The sequence below is a fragment of the Caretta caretta genome, chromosome 19 (genome assembly GCF_965140235.1).
Source record: "Caretta caretta isolate rCarCar2 chromosome 19, rCarCar1.hap1, whole genome shotgun sequence".
Classification (NCBI taxonomy): domain Eukaryota; kingdom Metazoa; phylum Chordata; order Testudines; family Cheloniidae; genus Caretta; species Caretta caretta.
Window position 1 is genome coordinate 1,593,278 of NC_134224.1, and position 18,979 is coordinate 1,612,256.

The 18,979-nt window shown below is 56.8% G+C and overlaps 1 protein-coding gene across 1 annotated transcript; it reads left to right on the plus strand.

Moving 5' to 3' along the window:
* Positions 1–989: 989 nt before the first annotated feature.
* On the plus strand, positions 990–18,089 carry LOC125624663 (uncharacterized). Its single transcript, XM_048825790.2, has 8 exons — positions 990–1,199; positions 2,081–2,216; positions 3,775–3,831; positions 4,573–4,672; positions 5,069–5,238; positions 5,330–5,468; positions 5,869–6,019; positions 7,058–18,089. Exons 2-8 carry the CDS (start codon positions 2,088–2,090, stop codon positions 7,422–7,424), a joined length of 1,113 nt encoding a protein of 370 aa, XP_048681747.2. The 5' UTR covers positions 990–1,199; positions 2,081–2,087; the 3' UTR covers positions 7,425–18,089.
* The last annotated feature ends 890 nt before the right edge of the window (positions 18,090–18,979 follow it).

Below are 18,979 nucleotides of genomic sequence, written 5' to 3' on the forward strand. Positions count from 1 at the left end.
GACCTGGTGCCCTTTCTGATATGTAATGTATACACTGTAATTACCTCTGCTGGAGCTGCTCACTCCTCCCCGGGCTTCTGTGCGTTGCTGACGTTTTGACTCACTTCTTTATCCCAGTGTGTTAGGGGAGCAGAAATCCCCAGCCCTAGGCAGGCTGGACAATCTGAGCTGTAGCCGCATCAGTCACTGTAAAGAAAAAAAAAAGAAAAAGAAAGGCAAAGCTCACTCCTCAACGAGCGATGTTTTTTTCCCCAGCCTCTGACATTTCAGGAGTCACCTCAGTGACTGGAGTATGCAAATTAAATGGCAAATGCTTTGCTCACAGTCAAAGCAAATTTGGTTATATTAATATCCAGCAGCTCCCTTTCAGGCTATATTGAATTATAGCAGCACTGTAGCCATTTAGAGACAGGAGAAATGAAAAGACCAGACCCGCTCTCGTTCCCTAGGGCTTGTTCTGGCAGAGGGACTCATTCCTATATCTGATTGTCAGAGTAAGAGCCAACACTGTGTCCTTCACTTCAATAGCATTCTCCCAGCTGGGTATTCAGCATGGAAAGCAGATGAGACGCTATGCAATGTCAGTTAACAAAACACCAGTTAATTTCGAGGGTTAGGAAAGGAGCATTCAGAAACTGACCGTGTCCTCCTGAACCTGGAACTTCTGCTCTTCCCTGTGTGCACTTTTTTTTCTAATGAACAGAAATGATTAAATGTAAAGATTTCAAAGCTGTCTAAGAATAGAACCCTGGTATGTTGCCCCTAGCCCTGTGCGTTGATTGCATATGCCCACAGGGCCGTGTATCTAGGCAGACTGTTATATACATGCTAATGAAAAAGGCATTGAAGAGAAGGGGGGACACATCCTTTCCTGGCAGCAGACCCACTCTCTCCCATTGCACAGGGCATGGGCTGGTACAGGAGAAACTCCTTATAGACACAACAGGGGCAGCAGGGAAAATCCACTAATTCCCTTCACTGCCTTGGTCACCAAGAGGATTAGCCAGGAGTTTATCAGTCCCGAGCAGGTGGCCTAGCAACAGCCAGGAGCTTGTAAACAGCAGAGAGGAAGCAGCAGATCTGGTCACCGCCTTCCCCAGCCCATTCAGCACCTTGTAAAGTGCAAGACTCTTCCATTGAGCATTTCGCTCCGTGCCCCACGCTTCCCAACTCCTGCAGCTCTGGCGCCCTGAAAGCAGGTAAGGGATGGGATGGTGCTGGCACCTGTCCCCTTCTGTACACACCATTCTATACAGGAGCCTCGTTGTCTGGATTAAAGGGAGTTGCAGCCCCTGCAGGGAATAGTTCATGTTTGACTGTAATTAAAGGATCATAGAAATGTGGGGCTGGAAGGGACCTCGAGAGGTCCTCCGGTCCAGTCCCCTGCACTCTCTGAGGCAGGACCAAGTAAACCCCGACCATCCCTGGCAGGGGTTTGTCCAACCTGTTCTTAAAAGCCTCCAGTGACGGGGATTCCACAGCCTCCCTTGAAAGCCTGTCCCAGAGCTGAACTGTCCTTAGAATTAGACATTAGGAAAAGTTTCTAATGATAGCTCCCTTGCGGCAGATTAAGCCCGTCGCTTCTTGTCCTACCTTCTGTGGCCAAGGAGAATAATTGACCACCGTCCTCTTTGTAACAGCCCTTAAGATATGGGAAGATTGTTCTCAGTCTTTTCTCAAGACTAAACGTGCCCCTTTTTTTTAACCTTTCCTCACACATCAGGTTTTCTAAGCCTTTGATCATTTTTGTTGCTCTCCTCTGGCCTCTCTCCAATTTGTCCGTGTATTTCCTAAAGCGCAGCACCCAGAACTGGTCACAGGACTCCAGCTGAGGCCCCAGAAGTGCCGAGCAGAGTGGGACAATGCCCTCCCTTGTCTTACATGCTGCACTGCAGTTAACACACCCCAGGACACTATTAGCCTTTTTGGAAGCTGCATGCAGCACATAGTTGAGAGGGAACAATCAAGGGAATGAGAACTGATCCGGCGAGCGGCTGGCGGCAGTGTGTGGCCACAGGGTGTATGTGATAACAATGCAGGGGCCTGGCCTTGACTCTTCTTCCTGGTTTCTCCTATTTAGGGACTCAATGAGGAAACCTAGCTCCCCATCACTGCCCCATTGGTGGCTGCTTCGCTCGCGAGCCTGGTGCAGGTGGCTCCTGTCTCTAGTAAGGACGACCCTGTCTGGGCTGCTGGTGCTCTGGAGGCTGATGTGGGTTAGTGTCATCCGAGGCAGTGAAGGGAGCAGCTGGGCCACACCCTGACAATAGTGGGAGCTTCCTGCCCTTCCTAGAAATGCAGGTTTCACAGACACAATTGAGTGTTGACTTCCAGGTGTGAGCGCTTGCTCCCTGGGCGGGTAAGGCTGGGAGCACCTCAGGGTGGCTGGGAGCACCCCAGGCCAGGCAGGCTGCTGGAATGGTTATTATTTATGGCTGGTATCACACTGACACTAATTTAACCATAAATTCCTTTATTAAATCCAAAGCGGAATAAGAAAAGGAGTACTTGTGGCACCTTAGAGACTAACCAATTTATTTGAGCATAAGCTTTCGTGAGCTACAGCTCACTTCATCGGATGCATCGAAAGCACGAAAGCTCATGCTCAAATAAATTGGTTAGTCTCTAAGGTGCCACAAGTCCTCCTTTTCTTTTTGCCAATACAGACTAACACGGCAGCTACTCTGAAAGCGGAATAGTATTTACACAATTATGCTAAACATGCCTAAAGAACAAGCAATTGACTACGTCTTCACAGCCCACGGACTAACCCCAGGGGTGCTGAGACCCTTATGGGATGGCTCCGGTGTGGTCGGCAGATATCAGCAATGAACCCTTTCACAGGTTACTTTTTTCATCCCCTTTGACAATCATGTGTTGTCATTACTAGCCATGGCCAAATGAAGGAGTTTCTTAAATATAAATTATTTACTGCATCTGGTATCCTATTAACCATGTCTGATTTCTGTTACTTTGCCCAAATCTTAAGGAAGGTAACTGGTATTTCGAAGGGTCACCACAAGTTTGACACGAGTCGTCTTTCTCATGCTCTCACGCTTTTTGGTTCCATGCCTATTGTTCATGCTAATGTCCCAACTCAATGTAAAACCGTACTTCACTCAGATCTAATGGGGGCCTGTCTTCCTACCCGGGGCGGGGAGTGTGCCTTCTGCAACGACCCCCTTCCCCCCGCGCCATCCCCAGAAGTGAGGTAGGGGCAGGGTGAACAGACTCCGGCTGTGGAGGGTCACGGCTCCCTTTGGAAGGGCAGGGTTGAGGGGCACTGCTCAGAAGCTGGGGGAGGAAGCACAGGGAGAGCTGGGGGTTCCTGGGGCAGGGAGTGGGTGCTCTCAGCTCTGAGGCCTGGATCACTCTGCGTGTCCCACCCTCGCTAAGTGCAGCTCATGCTGGATTTGTGCTGGGAAAAGTGACAGGGCAGCACTGTGGTCATGGCAGGGCTTGGCTGGGCCTCATTCTCTTCGTGGTGGTGCAGCTGGGAAATCCTGCCTCTATGCCTTCTGCTTTTCCCAATAGAGTTTATGCCCCGGTCCAATAACAGCCCAGCTTCATTGGTCCCCACAGGCTCTGACCGCCGTGTGCCCAGCCTGGCGTAACTCCGGCGGACACAGTCCAGCCCAGACACCACAGCCGGAGGCGCTCCGGGAAAGGCTCCAAGAGACAGAGAGGTGCAGGGCCGCCTGCCCTCTGTCCTGGCCGGGCGCTTCCCGTCTCATGCTGACGCTATTCTCACCCATCTCTCCTCTTCCTCTCTAGCACGTGTTGTTCTGCTACAAGGTTTTCTGGGAGCTCGTGTTCCATTTCGTGCGTGAGGTAAATGGCACTTGCAAATGCTGGCTCTGTCCCTTGCCTTCACAGCCGTGCTCGCATGGTGTTCCTTGTTCCGAACCATGACCATGCACACGGGTCTCCATCGGAGCTTTGCCAAACGTTTCCACCCTCCCATGCACTCGGAGCCAAGATGCATGGAGCCAGCGCATCCCGAGTAGAGGAAATGTGCTTATAAAACAGGGGCAGGCTGGCTTCCACCACCCGGAAAGGGGTCTCGGAGTGTGGGGGCGTTAATTAGCTCTCAGACCCATTCATATCCATTATACCAGATCCCTGCACTTACTGGGGAGGGGTACAGACACCTGCCACCTGCCGAGGACCCTCCGTGACGCCCAGAACGTTTCACTTGCATCCAGTATATCGCACACCCAGAGTCACTCCTGCACCCAGTGTGAGTCTGTGCCTTGCGCTGGTGGGTCAGCCCTGCTCTGACCCAGGTGCACTTCACTCCCCTGTCTCTGCGCCCCAGGGAAGGGCTACAGGCGTGTGTGTCTCAGTGGGTCTGAACCTTCCTGGAAGGGTCTGATGCCCAAGCAGCGAGCAGGCAGCCTCTGGGCCCTCCTCCCCCACTACCTGATGCAGCGACGACCTGGGCTGTGTTTGCCTGGGGGCCCCAGGCCGAAGGGAGTGAGCTGGGCTGGGCCGAGCCAGTCTTGGCCATCTCGGTGTCTGGGGCTGCGCGTGCTGCCCCACTGACTATGTCTGGGGCCGACTGGCTTGCAGGTCAGCGCAGCGCTGGGATCGTGGCTGGAGAGCTGTAGCGAAGATTGCGATGGGGGTGGCGCTTGCATACCTGTTCCTGGCCGGCAGCAGCCCGGGGCAGGTCAGTACTCTGGGAAGCCACAAAGCCCTGCCCCGGTTCGGCAGTGTCCTGCAGCGCCCGGGTCGTGCTGCGGGCTCCCTGGGCTTTCCCCACCGGGCAGCGAAGGCTGGGTGTGCTGGGCTGCAGGGCAGGTGCCGGGCTGCAATGAGACAGGCCCTGGGGGCTTTCTGGTTCTCTAGTCACTTCGCTCTCAGCAGATGCAGGCCCTGGGGCCCAGGCTCTCCCTGTACATGTCCAGAGGACGTGCTCAGCCTTACAGCTGCAGCAATCAGCTGGGTCAGGCCATGCAGCCGGGAGAAGTGTGAGCGTTCGGCAGCATAAGGCCGCGTCCCCACGGGGAGCATCACGCGTGGCTGTGGGCAATTGCACAAGCAGGGCTGTCTTGCTGTCTCCTAGGCTGTGGGGAGCTGCAGAGGCTGCAGGACGCCAGCACTGCCGTCCTGGAAAGGCTTATGGGGCTGGAGGCTGAGGTCAAGTATGTCAGCACTGAGCTGCATGCAGAGAAATTACTGTGGAGCAGCAGGTACCTGGAGCTGCTGAGGGAGCAGCAGGAGCTCCGTGAACAGGTAGGCCCCAGGCAAAAGCCACAGCCACACGGCTGCCTCCCCAGCGTGCCAGGGGGCGGAGGCCTTTCCTCACCTGCTCTCCCCTTCCCAGTTCCAGGAGTGGGGACGGAGCCAGGGGCCCGAGGCCAAGGACACCCTGGAGATGCAGAGCAAAGCCGAGGCTCCCAGTGCGGATGGATCTGATGGGTGGTGCATGGGAGACAGCGGCTGGGGCCTCCAGACGCCGTCAGGTGAGGAAATCTCCGGGAGACTGGGGTGGCAGGAGGCGCAGAGAACGGTGTGCCCCCATGAGTGTGCCACGGGGGTGGGGGCCGGGGGAAGGACCCCCGCCCCCAGCCTCACCCAGGGTGCAGCATCACCTGGGCGATGAGCGCTACCTGGCTCTCTGGTGCAGGTTGGTCCAGGGCGACAGCCAGGGCAGGGGGGACTGCGGGGCCAGCGGCTGTCCCAGCCCATGCAGAGGGGGAGGTGGCCAGCGTGCTGTGGTGCCCAGTGCTGCATCGGCGTGGCCTGCTGGCACGTGGCTGGGGGGAGGGGTCGGGCAGGTGGCATTTGTTGCTGGATGCCCCATGGGCCGAGCCTGGCTGCCGTCTCCCGTACCCAGTCACCCTCCCATCTGCTGCCTCGCAGGGGAGCGGCCGCAGCCTGTCCGGCCAGACACGAGCCCCTGCTGCACGCTTCAGCGCTGTCCTGCTGCCAGCTGCCCAGGCCGGGCGTCCGCATCTTCGGCTTTCGCATGCTTCATCCCCAGGCCCAGCTCAGCACCCGTGGACGTGGGCAGGTGCATCCCCGGCTCCGGCTCCGGCCCTGCACTCTGAGTGCAAGCTGCTGTGGATGGGGCCGAGGGGGAAGCGGCGAGGCTCCTGCTGCCAGCCTCGCTCCCCTGGCCTCACCCGCTGAGCTGGGCCCAGCTCCCCCAGCATGGTCAGGAGGTGGAGCCCGGACTTTGCAGGGCCCAGCCCCCAGGATTGTTCCCTGTAGTCTGCTCCCCACAGCAGTGGCCAGTTCACATCCGAAGGGGAGAAGCAATGAACCCCCCCCCCCCCCCGCCCCAGTTCTCGCTGCCTCACAAGCCCCCAGTCCCTGTTCCATGGGATGGTGCTCGCGCCTACCCCCTCACATGGTCACCAGGCACGCCGTGCCCCAGAGCACACCAGTGCCGTGGGCAAGGGCAGTGTATTGTCCCTCCTACAGAGCCCAGGCAAAACACGTATGGCGAGTGCTGGAGGGGGTGGGGGGTCCAGGCCATGGGCCCTGGTGCTGGTGTGGGAAGTGGGGGACAGGCCCTCGGCCCCAGTGGGGCTGCAGGTTCGTGCCCCGGCTGGGAGGAGGAGACAGGCCCTGGGGGGTGGGGGGAGAAAGGAGAGGCCCTGGCCCCAGTGTCAGTGGGTGTGGCAGGCCCTGGTGTGCGTGTGGGGGGGGCGGAGGAGGGACAGGGTCTCAGGCCCAACGCCGGGCTGTGGAAGGGGAGAGGATGCAGCTGCAATGAGCTGAGGCAGGTGCTGACGGGGAACCGTGAGCTTCGGGCAGCTGCCAGCAGGTGGCAGGCGCAGCACGTTGGCGCCCCAGCCCGGCTCCCAGCCCTGCTGGGGCTGCTCCAGGCTCACAGGCCACTAGCCCCCTGGGCTAGTCCATGGCGTGGCCCCCACCTCAAGGGCTACAGCTCCTACAGCCTCCAGGGAAGGGCCCTGCCAGAGCCGGGCTGGGTGTGATGGGCAATTGGCTTCCCCCCACTTCAGTGACTGTGCTCCTGGGCCCAGCGGGGACTCGCTCCAGGGGGCTGCCCCACCAACTGTGTCCCCTTTGCTGTCTCTTGCAGCACCCAGCTTCGCAGGGCCCAGCAGCACCCTGGTACCCGGGCGTCCGTGCCACGTTCACCATGGGACCTGCGCCTCGGGCACAGAGACAAGGTCCTGCTGCAGTCAGGCGGGGTCGGTGCGGGCACCGTCCGGTACCTGGGGGTCTTCCCCGACCAGGCCGAGGTCTCCGTGGGAGTGGAGTTAGAGGACCCGGGTCATGGGGCACACGACAATGTCCTGGTGGGGCACTGCTGCTTCCCCTGGTGGGTCCTTCCTCTCCTCAGCGGGGCACGGGCATTGGGCACTCGTGGGGCTGGTCCCAGGGTTGGGGCCCCTCCCTTGCACACTGGGATGCCTGTTGGCACCACACAGCGAAGACGCTCGTAGTTTAGGCTCAGCCAAAGGGAGGGGAGCCACAGATGGAGGGAGGCGGGGTTATTTGGAGGGACGCCCATGGGAACAACAGGAGCGGCGTGCAGCCCCGTGCACCAAGGTTGCGGAGTGGGTGCTGGTATGAGCAGCAGCCAGTGGGGGGCGCTGGAGAGCAGTGCTGAGGCACTGGGCCTGGTCCCTTTGCAATCGCCCCAGCCAGGGACTGGGCACAGGCAGAAGTCTCTGCAGCCCTAAGTGGCCTGGAATCGCCCAGCCCTGCAGAGGATGAGCCAGCCCTGCGGGGGCCATGCTCTGAGCTGTACGAACGGCAGCCGTGCTCTCGGCAGCCCTGGCAGCAGCTTCACGCGCTGTGTCTCTGTGGTTTTATTGCTGCAGCAAAGCCGGCCATGGAGCGTTCGTGCCCTTCCGCAAAACGCTGATGGTCGGGGAATAGGCCCCCACCCTCGGCATGGTGTTGAGCGGGAAACATTCGCGGGGCGACAGGAAATGGCCTTTGCCCAGGGCTGGGCCCATGGGGCACAAGAGGGGCCAGGAGGAAGAGCCCAGCATGACTGAGCTGCAGCAAGACCCGGAGCAAAGGGCCTGAGCCGTGTGGAAAGCCAGACGCACGGCAGGACCCGTTCCACCAGCAGCAGGTCGTCTTGGGACCCTGGGGACTGTCACTTCCGAGAGGGCAACACCAGGCTGGGGCAGGTTCGGCTTGTGAGCGCCCGACCAAGCACCATCGGCAGGGCAGGCGCCTGGGCAGGGGCCATTGCACTGCGCAGAGCCCACTGCCCTCCCGCTAGGCAAGGCTAGAGCTGAGGGGAAGGATCAGGCTCCCTGCTAGCCAGATTACCTCTCAGAGGACCGTCTCTGGGCTCTCTGCCTGTGTTCAGCTACTTCTGGAGTAGCTTCGTCTGGGTCAGGGGACTGCTCCCTCTGCCTCGCGTCTCAGCATAAGGGCTCCCTGCACACACACCCCCTGCCCCTCACATGGGGCACTAACAATGTGTGGCCAAGGGTCGGGCACTGGCGACTTGGGCCCCCACACTCGTGGTCCTCAGGTTGTGTGCCGCGTTCTCTGAAAGGCCGACAGACCCACTCCCCCGCGGGCTGGCAGAGCCTGCCGATGGTGCCACCCACCACTGGCTCGTGGCTGGGCTGTGGGGCTACATACTGGCCCCAGGGGCCACATGTAACTGCATGTGCGGCATCTGTTGGGTGGGGAGCCAGGAAACCACCTCCCCACCAAATTCACTTGGAAACAGAGGCCTCCCACTCCCAACTCCCCAGGCTTGACCAAGCCCTGGTGTCTTTGCAGTGAGGCTCCCATGAGCAGCTGCACCAGCCCAGTCTATCTATGCCGCCCCCCCGGGTCCACTCTCACTGCATGACCCTAGTCACTCCTTTGGTCTGTCGGTGTTTGCCTGGCCCTGGGGGGGGATGATGCCCCTGCAGGGGGGCTCTACCTTGCGCCAGGCCCTGGCCTCAGGCGTCACCTGCCTGACTTTGGTGCCCCAGGTTTTGGTGAGAAGAAAGGACAAGCTGTGGCCTGCTGGCAGCTGGCTCCAGCAGGCTAGGCTGATTCACGGGAAGGCGTGAAGTGTCTTGCCCACCAGCCAGCTGCCGGGAACCCAAACCAGCCACAAACATGGGGAGCTGGGAGCAGCCAGCCTAGGGAGAACTGAAATCACAGGAGGGAGGGGAACCAGAGACATGCCAGGCTGAGCCAAGGGCAGTCCCGCTCCAGGGATGTCACGTCAGCACTGGCCCCAGCTCCTGCCAGCTGGGTACACAACTGTATCAGCAAACGGGGCTGGAGTGACTGCCAGGAAACAAAGCAAACAGGCCCGGGCTTACCTGCCCTGCCAGGAGCTGGGGCAGGCCTGGCCTCTCGCCCAGAGAGCCAAGGGAGGGGACCAGCCCCGGCCAGCACTGGGAGTGGGCTCATGCAGGCCCCTTGGCCAGGCCCAGCCCTGCTGCGAGCGGAGAGAGCTCCCGCCCCCAGCCCTGGCCCTGCAGCGCTCCCAGCAGGTCTGTTTTGTAACTGGGTGGTTTGTCCTCAGCCCAGGCTCCTTCCTGCTACCCAGCCCTTTCCCGGTAGTGATCAGGGCTCAGCGAGAAGTCATAAACCGGGGCCTAGCCCACGGCAGGGGTGGCCCTGGCATGCTGGCTGCACCAGGAGTTACAGAACACCCGTCATGCTGCTAGCGCACCAGGCTGCACCGGGCATCCTGCTGCTGCAAGCTCTGTGCCCCTGGGCAACGGCACCAGGCCCACCTCACGGTTGCTGCCACCATGCTGCTGACGCGGCGGGGAGAGAGCAGCACCTCCCCGCTGCAGGGCACCTCCGCGTTCTGTCCTGCCCGCCCAGCGCAGGGCTTCCAGCTCGCTCGGGCGGGTCGGGGAGCCCCGCGGCCAGACACCCGCTCTGCTGCTCCGGGGCGTCTGGACAGGGGCACAGAAGACGCTGCTTGGGATGGAGAGGCAGTTGGGGTGAGCGCCCCCCTCCTGCTTATGGGCTCCCATATGGGAAGCCATGCAGATACTGGAGAAACATCCAGCTTCTGTCCACAACCTCAACAGCCCCTCCAAACCCTCGTCCTGCTCGCCCATCCTGGCCACACCCTGACACTGGTAACGACCGAACAGGGAGGAAACCTTCTAGGCGACGAACTGTGCCCCAGCCCCATCTTCACGTGCCCTTCATCCCTGCCCCTACTCCCCCGTCTGCCCCTGGCCCTGGCCACTGCATGCTCGCCAAAGGTAGCCCCACCCCAGACCAGCAGCCGTTTCCGGGGCTAACGCTTGACCAGTGACCTAGAAAAGAGGAATAAAAGACAATGCAGCAGTAGCATGGAAAGGCTGCATTTGCTCCAGGACACTGTGCCGTTGTAAAGGTCACAGCCAAACAGCTGTTCCTGCTCTGTGCTCAGTCGGCTGCCAGCCAGCCTGCCAGACACCCACTCGGGCAGTGAGCTGGACACACTCGCTGCACACAAAGATGCTGGCACAAACTGGGGGCAAGCCGCCAAAGGAGGCAGTGAGATGGACAGCCAGGGTCCCTGCCCAGGCACTTGGAGGCTGCATCCTGGCTGCTGCTGAGCCCAAGGGGACCGGTGGTCACACCTGGACTGCATGCCTGGGCCTAGCTGCACTAAGAGACATGGTACCCAGGTTTCAAGCAGGCTACAGCTGCCCCGTGGTAGCCATGGGGTAAATGCTAGTGCAGAGCCCTAAACACGCCCAGACCTGGCTAGTCGTCTGCTTCCACCACTGGACCCAGCCAGGGTGAATGACAGCAACTAAGGTCACTAGGGCCCATTCAGCCTTGGCCTGGGTTCGATGTCTCAGTGTTTGGAGATGGGTTTCTTGGCCAGACTAACCCCAGGGCCAGCAAGGAGAGGACACTGACTCTGCCCTTTGGTTTGCTTTGCTTAGACACGATTCCCTCCTGGTCAGCTGTTATTCCCATTGAACGTCCTAGCTGCTTAGGAGGCCTTTCTGGCCAGCAGACAGAGTGACTCTCTCACACGCTCTATCATCCCTGCCTGGCCCAGCCCTGCTCTCAGCTACAGCAGTGGCAAGCTGGAGGAGCACCACCGCCTCCGCATGAAGCGACCCCCATGGTTGGGTCTCTGACTGTAATGTAAGAAGGCCTGACAAACCCTTTAACGCAGAGTTACACCCCTGTGTGTTTCACCAGCCCCTCAGCTTGGCCCAGCCATTGTAGTTATGGGCTGGCACTGGCAGGAATTAATCTAGGCTACAGGCAAGTCTCTGTCTAGCTCTCAGTTCTGGTTTGCTGCAGGTTCTCTCAGTCACCATTCTGCAAAGCTCAGGCCCCCCTCCTCCAGCCCAGCCAGCAGAACTGCAGCTGTTTCCAAAAAGAGGAAATAAAGACTTGCAGGTCTGGGCTGTGAAGGAAAGTGCTGGGCACCTAGCCCTAATGCGAGCTCTGCTAGTTAAGAGCCACAGGGTGGCTGCCCTGCTTGCACCTCCGCCAGAGCAAGCGTGGTGAAAGCTTCTCTCTGGGTGCTTTCCTCTCCAGCAGCTGCTGTGGCCAAGACCAGGCAATGATGACAGAAGCCAGATTTTCTTCTCCTGCTCTGTCGCTCAGCAGCCAGTGGATGCCCACAAACATTCAGCGAAAGCAGTGAGCACAAGGCTCTGTGGGGGCAGGGGCTGACCAGCCAGTCTGTGGGCTTCCCAGATAGGCTGTGTAATAGCTGAGAAGCTGGTGGCTTGCAAGTGGCCCTGATGCTGGAGTCTGGGTGATTGGGTGGGTCTGGCCCATCTTTCAGCTCATTCCCACCACCTGAGATGGACAAACCTCTTTGACAATGCAGGTCAGAAAGCCCAGCCCAGCCCACCGGCTGAAGACACTTGCTCTGCAGCTCCTGCCAGCTCCACCCTTGGTCCTGGCTGCTGTCTCCGCTCACTTATCTGGGCAGGTCATGCGGAGGTAGACTCTGAATCAGCGTGGGAGGCAAACTGGGAGCCAGCAGCTGGAGGGGATGAGCTCCATACGAAGTGGTGTCTTCCTGCTGCTTTCAGGCACAGGGTTTTACGTTAACGCATTCTAGGGGTGGGAAATGTGTGTGCCACCGAGGCTACGTCCTCACCGGAGAATGAGGGGGCACTGGGCTACCTGGGCAGGCAGGGTCAGCGATCAGTCTATTCTCATGGCCAAAGTGGGATTTAAGAGGTGCCAAGGGCTTGTGCTAGGCTCTGGGACGCCCTGCTGCACCTGGACGTGAGCAGCGTCACGGCCAGCAAGTTCTGGTAAGTCAGACCTGAGGTTAGTGCTGCTCAGGCCCAGGCTGAGATCAGTCATTAGTTCTAGTGTAACCCTTCTGCCTGTCGGAGTTGGCAGCAACAAGCACCAGGGTCAGGATCTAGGGGTTCCATTCCAATAACACAATGCAAGACCGGCTCGAGCCCCCACCCAGCGACCTGGGACAAATATATACCACCCCCGCTGGGCGCCTCCAAGAGGCAATTCTTCCCCTCTCACAAGCACAGAGTCTGAGTGTAGCGAAAAACATTTTAATAACAGATTTCAGAGTAACAGCCGTATTAGTCTGTATTCGCAAAAAGAAAAGGATGAAGTGAGCTGTAGCTCACAAAAGCTTATGCTCAAATAAATGGGTTAGTCTCTAAGGTGCCACAAGTCCTCCTTTTCTTTTTAATAACAGAGAGAAACAATGTGGCATTATGTTGGGGGAAACACCACCAACAGGATTCCTAATGGAACCCATGAGCAAAAAACCCACCCCAAGCAAACTGGGGCATGTCCTTTCCCTTTGGTTCTTGAGTCCAGCAACCCAAAATCACCCGAAGTCCCAAAAGTCCAACAACCCAAAAGTCTCTGTCCCTGGTCAGGGCAGCCCCAGAGTTCAAAAGTTTATCTACAGAGTTTTTCCTCCCAAACTGGGTGGAGATGGGGGGGGGGGTGGGGCTTAAGGGGCACCTTACATGGTCCAAAGCTGATGGCCCCACCTCTCCATTGGGCTCCGCTCTGCCAGCCACCCCATAAGCTGCTCTGTGTATCCGACAAACTGCTCTGCTCCACCAGCCGCTCTGCTCACCATCCCACAAACTGCTCTACTCCACCAGCTGCTTGGCTCACCATCCTGCAAACTGCTCCACCATATATCTTCAGGCTCCCCCACTACTTAACACAACACTCAATGATTTCAGCTCTTAGGAGAGAGGAGGAAGAGCAATTAGCATGTAAAGCCCTCACCAGGAGACCCATGCCACCAAATATTAACACCTACCCCCCAACCTCTCTCAATTCACAGAGTTTTGGAACCCATGTCCCTTGCCTAGCAAGTGCTACTTAGTTGATGGCGAGTCCCTCCATCATAACAAAAGGCCAAGTACAGTTCCACTGTCCTTGATTCCCATAATCAGGGTAATAACAATTTATTCTTCCTGCCCCAATAACAGAGACACTGGGGATCCCACAGCAGCCAAAGTGACCATTTGGGCAGCTATGGCCTCATGCTAGGTGGGGTGGGTGTGTCTATGCAAATGAGATCAGTCCCTAAAGTTCTTTTCCACAACTTGCCACACCTCACCACCAGATGTCAGGGTGGAGCTCATCCTGAATCTGCTTACACTAGCATACCTCCTAGAAGCCCTTGTAGACCAGACCCCCCTGTGCTAGGTGCTGTACAAACACATGGCCTGTGTCCTAAGGTGCTTACAAGCTACGTTCTTAGCGCCTTGGCTTTTTGTGCATGTCTCAGAACAATGCAGAGTGGGTCTAGGCTGGCTTCTCCCATGGGCCCTGTTTTGTCCTAGAGGTGCCCTCCCAGCACCAGTGTCTGCTGCAGGCCTGGCTCTTCTAAACTAACAACAGCATTTACAGCTGCTTCATCGGCAGGTCTCAGGTGGATGACGGTTATTAGCTCCATTTTACAGCCACAGAGAGGGACTTGCGTTGAGCTGCACAGCTCATCATGAGACAAAGCTTGGACTATAACCCAGTCCCCTGCTCTGACCAGTGGCCAGCAGGGCCTCACACAGTATGCATGTGGACACCTGCTCATCATGGTTTCCCTTGGAGCCAGCTGCAGGGCAGGTCACAACAGACGAGTTCTCCTCTCATGCGTGGTGACTCCAACTCGGAGTCAGAGGAACTTAGAAAGCAAAAGAGAGGAACTGTGATCTTATCTTCACCAGGGGCTAGTGATCTGGGAGTGGCGTCCTGCAATGGGGGGTGGAGGTAGGTTATTAGAGTGCAAAGCCAGGGGAAGTCCAGAGTGAATCTGCTCGAACCTAGGCAAAGTTGTAAACCAGAGCGGGCTGGTTAAAATCCTTCCTCTTGTCGCTGATCCACGGGATGCTCGAAGGCAAGTGCTTGGAGCAAAGCTCACAGGCTGCAAGTCTCAGGGCACAGGGCTCCTGCTGGGCCTCCCACTGACAGGAAGGGACCAGAAGATAGGGCAGAAGTCACTGGGTTTATTTGCAGAGTCCCAGTGCGCAGCCCTGAGTCACACTAGTGAGTGTCTGCACCTCCACTGACTGGCTGCGTGAGTCAGAGCTCAGCGCCCAGCTCTGGATGCACTGTGTTACTGTTTCCGTACGAGCTCAGGGACTGAGTCAGAGGCTGGCAGCCTGTGGTTATCCAGCGAGAAGATGGCACACAACCTGCAGCCAGTGCCACTAGCTGTTGGCCCCAGGAGAAATGTGCCAGACAGGCACCGCTGACTGTGCGAATGGTGACTGGGAGCGTTATTCTCTGAAGTGCTCGCCGCTTTGCTTTTAAACACCGGGGCTTTGTAGCTGGCCTGGCCTGGGAGGTGAATGTGCTGCTGTCACCTGCCTGGATTTTGAACCAAACCTTTTTTTACATTTGGAGCCCCCCGGGTTTTTGTTCTTTAAGATCTTTCATTTTTCCCTTTTGAGCAGGTGACGGGAGACATGGCTTAAGAAGAACAAAGTGGGGTGGCAGGGTTCCTGGGCAGCTGAATTAAAGGAGCAAGTAGCCCCTTTCCAACAAAGACTTATGCATGTGCTTTACTTGATGCACTGAGCAACTACCCTGTTGAAATCAATGGGACTTCTGCAGCGTGCAGAGGTAAGCACGTAGCTAAGTATTTGCAGGGTCAGGGCCCATATTCCACCCGTAGCCGCAATGTTGCTGTCGAAAGCGTCTGCTTGTGGAAAGGCACCATCTCCAAGTGATACATCAGGCTCTGATCGGTCCGGTGGTCACTGAATGCATTTCCAGGGGGAGTGGCGCTGCCCTAGGGTGTGCGCATGGGCAGCGCTCTCTTTCCTCTGTCAGGAATCACATCGAGTTGTTTGGTTTTTTAGTTGCAGTTTCTTAAGCATTGTAAGATCCCTGTCCTTGCAAGCCGCCTGCTGAACGAGGCCAGTCACTGCCCACCTCTCTGGCTGGCTGGCATTTCTAATGTGTGTGTGGCCCAACGTGGCTTTAGAAGGGACAGGGAGGCTACCCGGTGAGAGTCCGTACACGCTGGGTGTGCGGTCGCACAGGGCTGGCAGAGGGACACGCAGACCCCTAGGCACATGGCACGCACAGCTCAGAAGGGCCTGCTGCAGTCTTTCACTCCCAAACAGCTCATTAGAGCCTGCTCTGGAGAGTCGGAGTGGGCTGCCGGCTCTCAGTGAGGACAAAAGCCCTGGAGCTGGGGTCGTGAGGATTTCCGCTCTGGGGGCTGCCGCCGCTTGCTAACAGCCCGCATCCGCCTGGAGCGTAGGGACTAGAGTCCAGGCCCGAAAGATCCCGAAAGACAGGTCTCTCCCGCCAGAGCTCAAAGCCGAGCTGTCTAGGAGCTGTGTTTGGGCTGCACTTGGCACCCACTTGCATGGTGCAAATGACGTCCCTGGGTACAACGCAAAGTCGGATCCGCCCCTGGGGCACCACCCCTGCTCCCACTGTGATCCAAGGCCACCCACCTCCCTGACAGCAGGACTGGGCCCAGAACTGCCGAACAAACCAGTGGGCACAGGCTCCAACCCAGAACTTGCCACAGCTAAAACCGTTAATAACTTTGAAGGAAACGGGTTGTCATTAAACAAATGCAGCCGGCCTGTGAGCTTCCGAGGAGACTGAGCGACGGGGCCAGGTTGAAGGGGCAGGAAGAAGGGGCTTTGAGCTACAGAAAGACAATGGACCGTTAGACACACATCATCCTTTCAAACAAGGGCACACTTCTGGATCTCTACCACAAGAGCCGGCCGATGGGCTAGCTCAGGTGCTGTGCGCACTTGCTCTCCTGCAGCACCTGCCCAGTGCCAGGCCAGTGCAGGTTTCCCAACCACGGGTACAGAAGGGGCTCTCTGGGTCAGTGTCTGGACCCAGCACCACATTCGAACCTCAGTCCCCGCCCCGACCCCCCATCCCAGCCAGTCCCCCCACAGGTCCTGCACCATAGCTCAGTCCCACACTTCCACCTCCTGTGCGCTCAGGCCCATCTCCTCTGGGCCTAAGATTTAGTCAGGACATGGCTGCATGAGGCAGCTTCCTTAATGTTGAGCAATTTCTTGGAAGCCTCCAGGAATTCTCCTGTGAGGGATAGGGCCAGAACAGTCACTCAGTGGTTCCACTGTTGTCTGCCTGGATGAGTCTCTTTCACAAGCCGGAGAAGCTGTAGCAATGGAAGGGTTGCAAAATGCAGGCGCTGCCCTAGTTACTGCCTGGCTTGGACAGATAAATCTCCTTTGTTAGCTTCTCTGTAACTCTCCGCTGGCCTCTTGGAGACACACTGTTTGCACGTGGAGGAACAAGCCCCCTGGGGCTGCTGCCCTTGAAGTGCACATCTATTTGTAGATTTTTAAGCATCTCATTCTTACCCCAAATGAAAGCAAAGCTCAGTCTGCAAAGAAAAGTGGCAAAAGTCAGCCCTCTGCACTGGAAGACTGGACTGAGCCCTGTTCCAGGAGTGTCCATGTGCCGTACGCTGCACCAACGTGACCCGGCTAATCCCCAGTGACTTCATTCCTCCTTAATCACATGGAATGAACTGCATCTGGGACCTGGAAACAAACAAGCCACTAACCCTCTGCAGCAGGAAACACAGTCACCGGATGGCTCATGCTGGGTGTGAAAAGTGGCCCGTACCACAGGCACAGGGGTCTGTCCCTCCCGCACACTGACTGGTATAAAACTAAGGGTCATGGATGTGACTAACCCCTCTCCAAAATGCCCGAGGTGTGGCCTCCCTGCCTGGAGGCTTTTAAGGACCTAGCAGAGGGTAGCAGGAACAGATTCACATCATCCTATTAACCACGACAGGGAGATGACGATGACGATCCTTGCTTTCTCCCACCTATTGTCTTGTTTATTTTCACTGTGAACTCTTCTGGGCAGGCCTGTGTGACGGTGCTCCACATAAGGCTTTATGAAAATATGCTTATGAATATATATAACATAACTGGAATATGTTCTATGCTACATATGCCATGTAACATATCTCTGTAAAGGTTATGATCTACTGAATCTATCAATCCTTTTTGTTTGCATGTATCATTTTTGTATTCGAAGTTATGAATATTGGCCGTGTACTGGCTTGATTTCTAAATAACCTTAGTAGAGCATTTGGTCAGTTCCTGGAGAAAGGACTTCACAAAGTTAAGTGCCCAATCAAGAAGCACTTAAGGAACAGTGCATCTTGGAAGGCTCCAGTCCACATAAGAAGTCTTCCTGGAGATGTTCAAGATGCCAGGTGGGCAATGGCTTCTTCCTGTAAAAACTGTGAGTCTTGCATGGACCTGTGACTTGCCCAGGTGACTCCAGAACTCCACCTTGGAGCTGGACTTTGCATAGGTGAGAGGAGGGTGTCTCCACCCACAAGAGAGAGTCTATTTAAGCCCAAGGGAGACCTCTGCATTTGGTCTTCAGCTGGCTAAGGAGATAGCCTTTCCTCTCCCAAGGATACCTGAAAGAAACTGGAACAAAGGACAATAACCACAGGGGGTGCGAGTGATTGCTGGACCCGGACTAGAAGGAGATTAGTCTGTAAAAGGAAGCTTACTGGAACTGGTGAGGTTTTGTCTGTATTCAGTTTTATTAGACGTAGACTTGTGGGTTTTATTTTATTTTTGCTTGGTAATTCACTTTGTTCTGCCTGTTACTACCTGGAACCACTTAAATCCTACTTCTGTATTTAATAAAATCACTTTTTACTTATTAATTAACCCAGAGTATGTATTAATACTTGGGGCAAACAGCTGTGTATATCTCTCTATCAGTGTTATAGAGGGCGAACAATTTATGAGTTTACCCTGTATAAGCTTTATACAGGGGAAAATGGATTTATTCAGGGTTTGGGCCCCATGGGGAGTTGGGCATCTGAGTGTCAAGGACAGGCACGCTTCTGTAAGCTGCTTTCAGTTAAGCCTACAGCTGTTAGGGGACATGGTTCAGACCTGGGTCTGGGTTTGCAGCAGGCTAGTGGGTCTGGCTCAAACCAGGCAGGGCGCTGGTGTCCAAAGCTGGCAGGGCAGGAAAGCAGGGGAGAAGTAGCCTTGGCCCATCAGAGGGTTTCTGTGACCCAGCCCGTCACAGCCCTCAGCTGCAGCTGCTGGACACTGTTATAATGATATTTAAATTGAGGATAAAGCGAAAGGGGAATTACGGCTATTGTCTCTCCTACTGGAGTAAATGACCCTGATCCTAATAAGACGCTCAGGTGGGATGAAGCTTCTCCCTGGGACCAGGGTCTGGATGAGCTCGTCCCCAGCCTACGGGGCAATTTGCTTCTGGGCTGTTCGGAATACAGGCAGGAGCACAAACTAACCATCTTGGTGCAAAAGGAAATGGGGCGTTTCTGGTGCTCACTGAGCTCCAGGCTCTGAGAGCCGTGGAGCAACAGGCCGGCGGGTCAACGCAGGTTGTACCAGCAGTGCCGGGAGCAGCTGGGAACATGGACAGCTGAGGAGTTCTCTGAGCCTGTGCAAGTCTGGGACGCCGTGGATAGGTGGGAGCTAATCTCAAGTGTCCGTTCCCCAAGCACTGGAGTTGATGCGACGGGCTGGCCGTTTGCTCTGTGACTTTATACCAATGCACATTCCCAGGCGGGCTCCGA

Bases quoted from the DNA above. Each gene is read 5' to 3' on its own strand.
- LOC125624663 (XM_048825790.2), top strand. From the start codon at position 2,088: ATGAGGAAACCTAGCTCCCCATCACTGCCCCATTGGTGGCTGCTTCGC. The intron at 3,832-4,572 runs GTAAATGGCACT...ACTGGCTTGCAG, and splicing joins TGTTCCATTTCGTGCGTGAG to GTCAGCGCAGCGCTGGGATC. The intron at 6,020-7,057 runs GTGCATCCCCGG...TGTCTCTTGCAG, and splicing joins GCACCCGTGGACGTGGGCAG to CACCCAGCTTCGCAGGGCCC.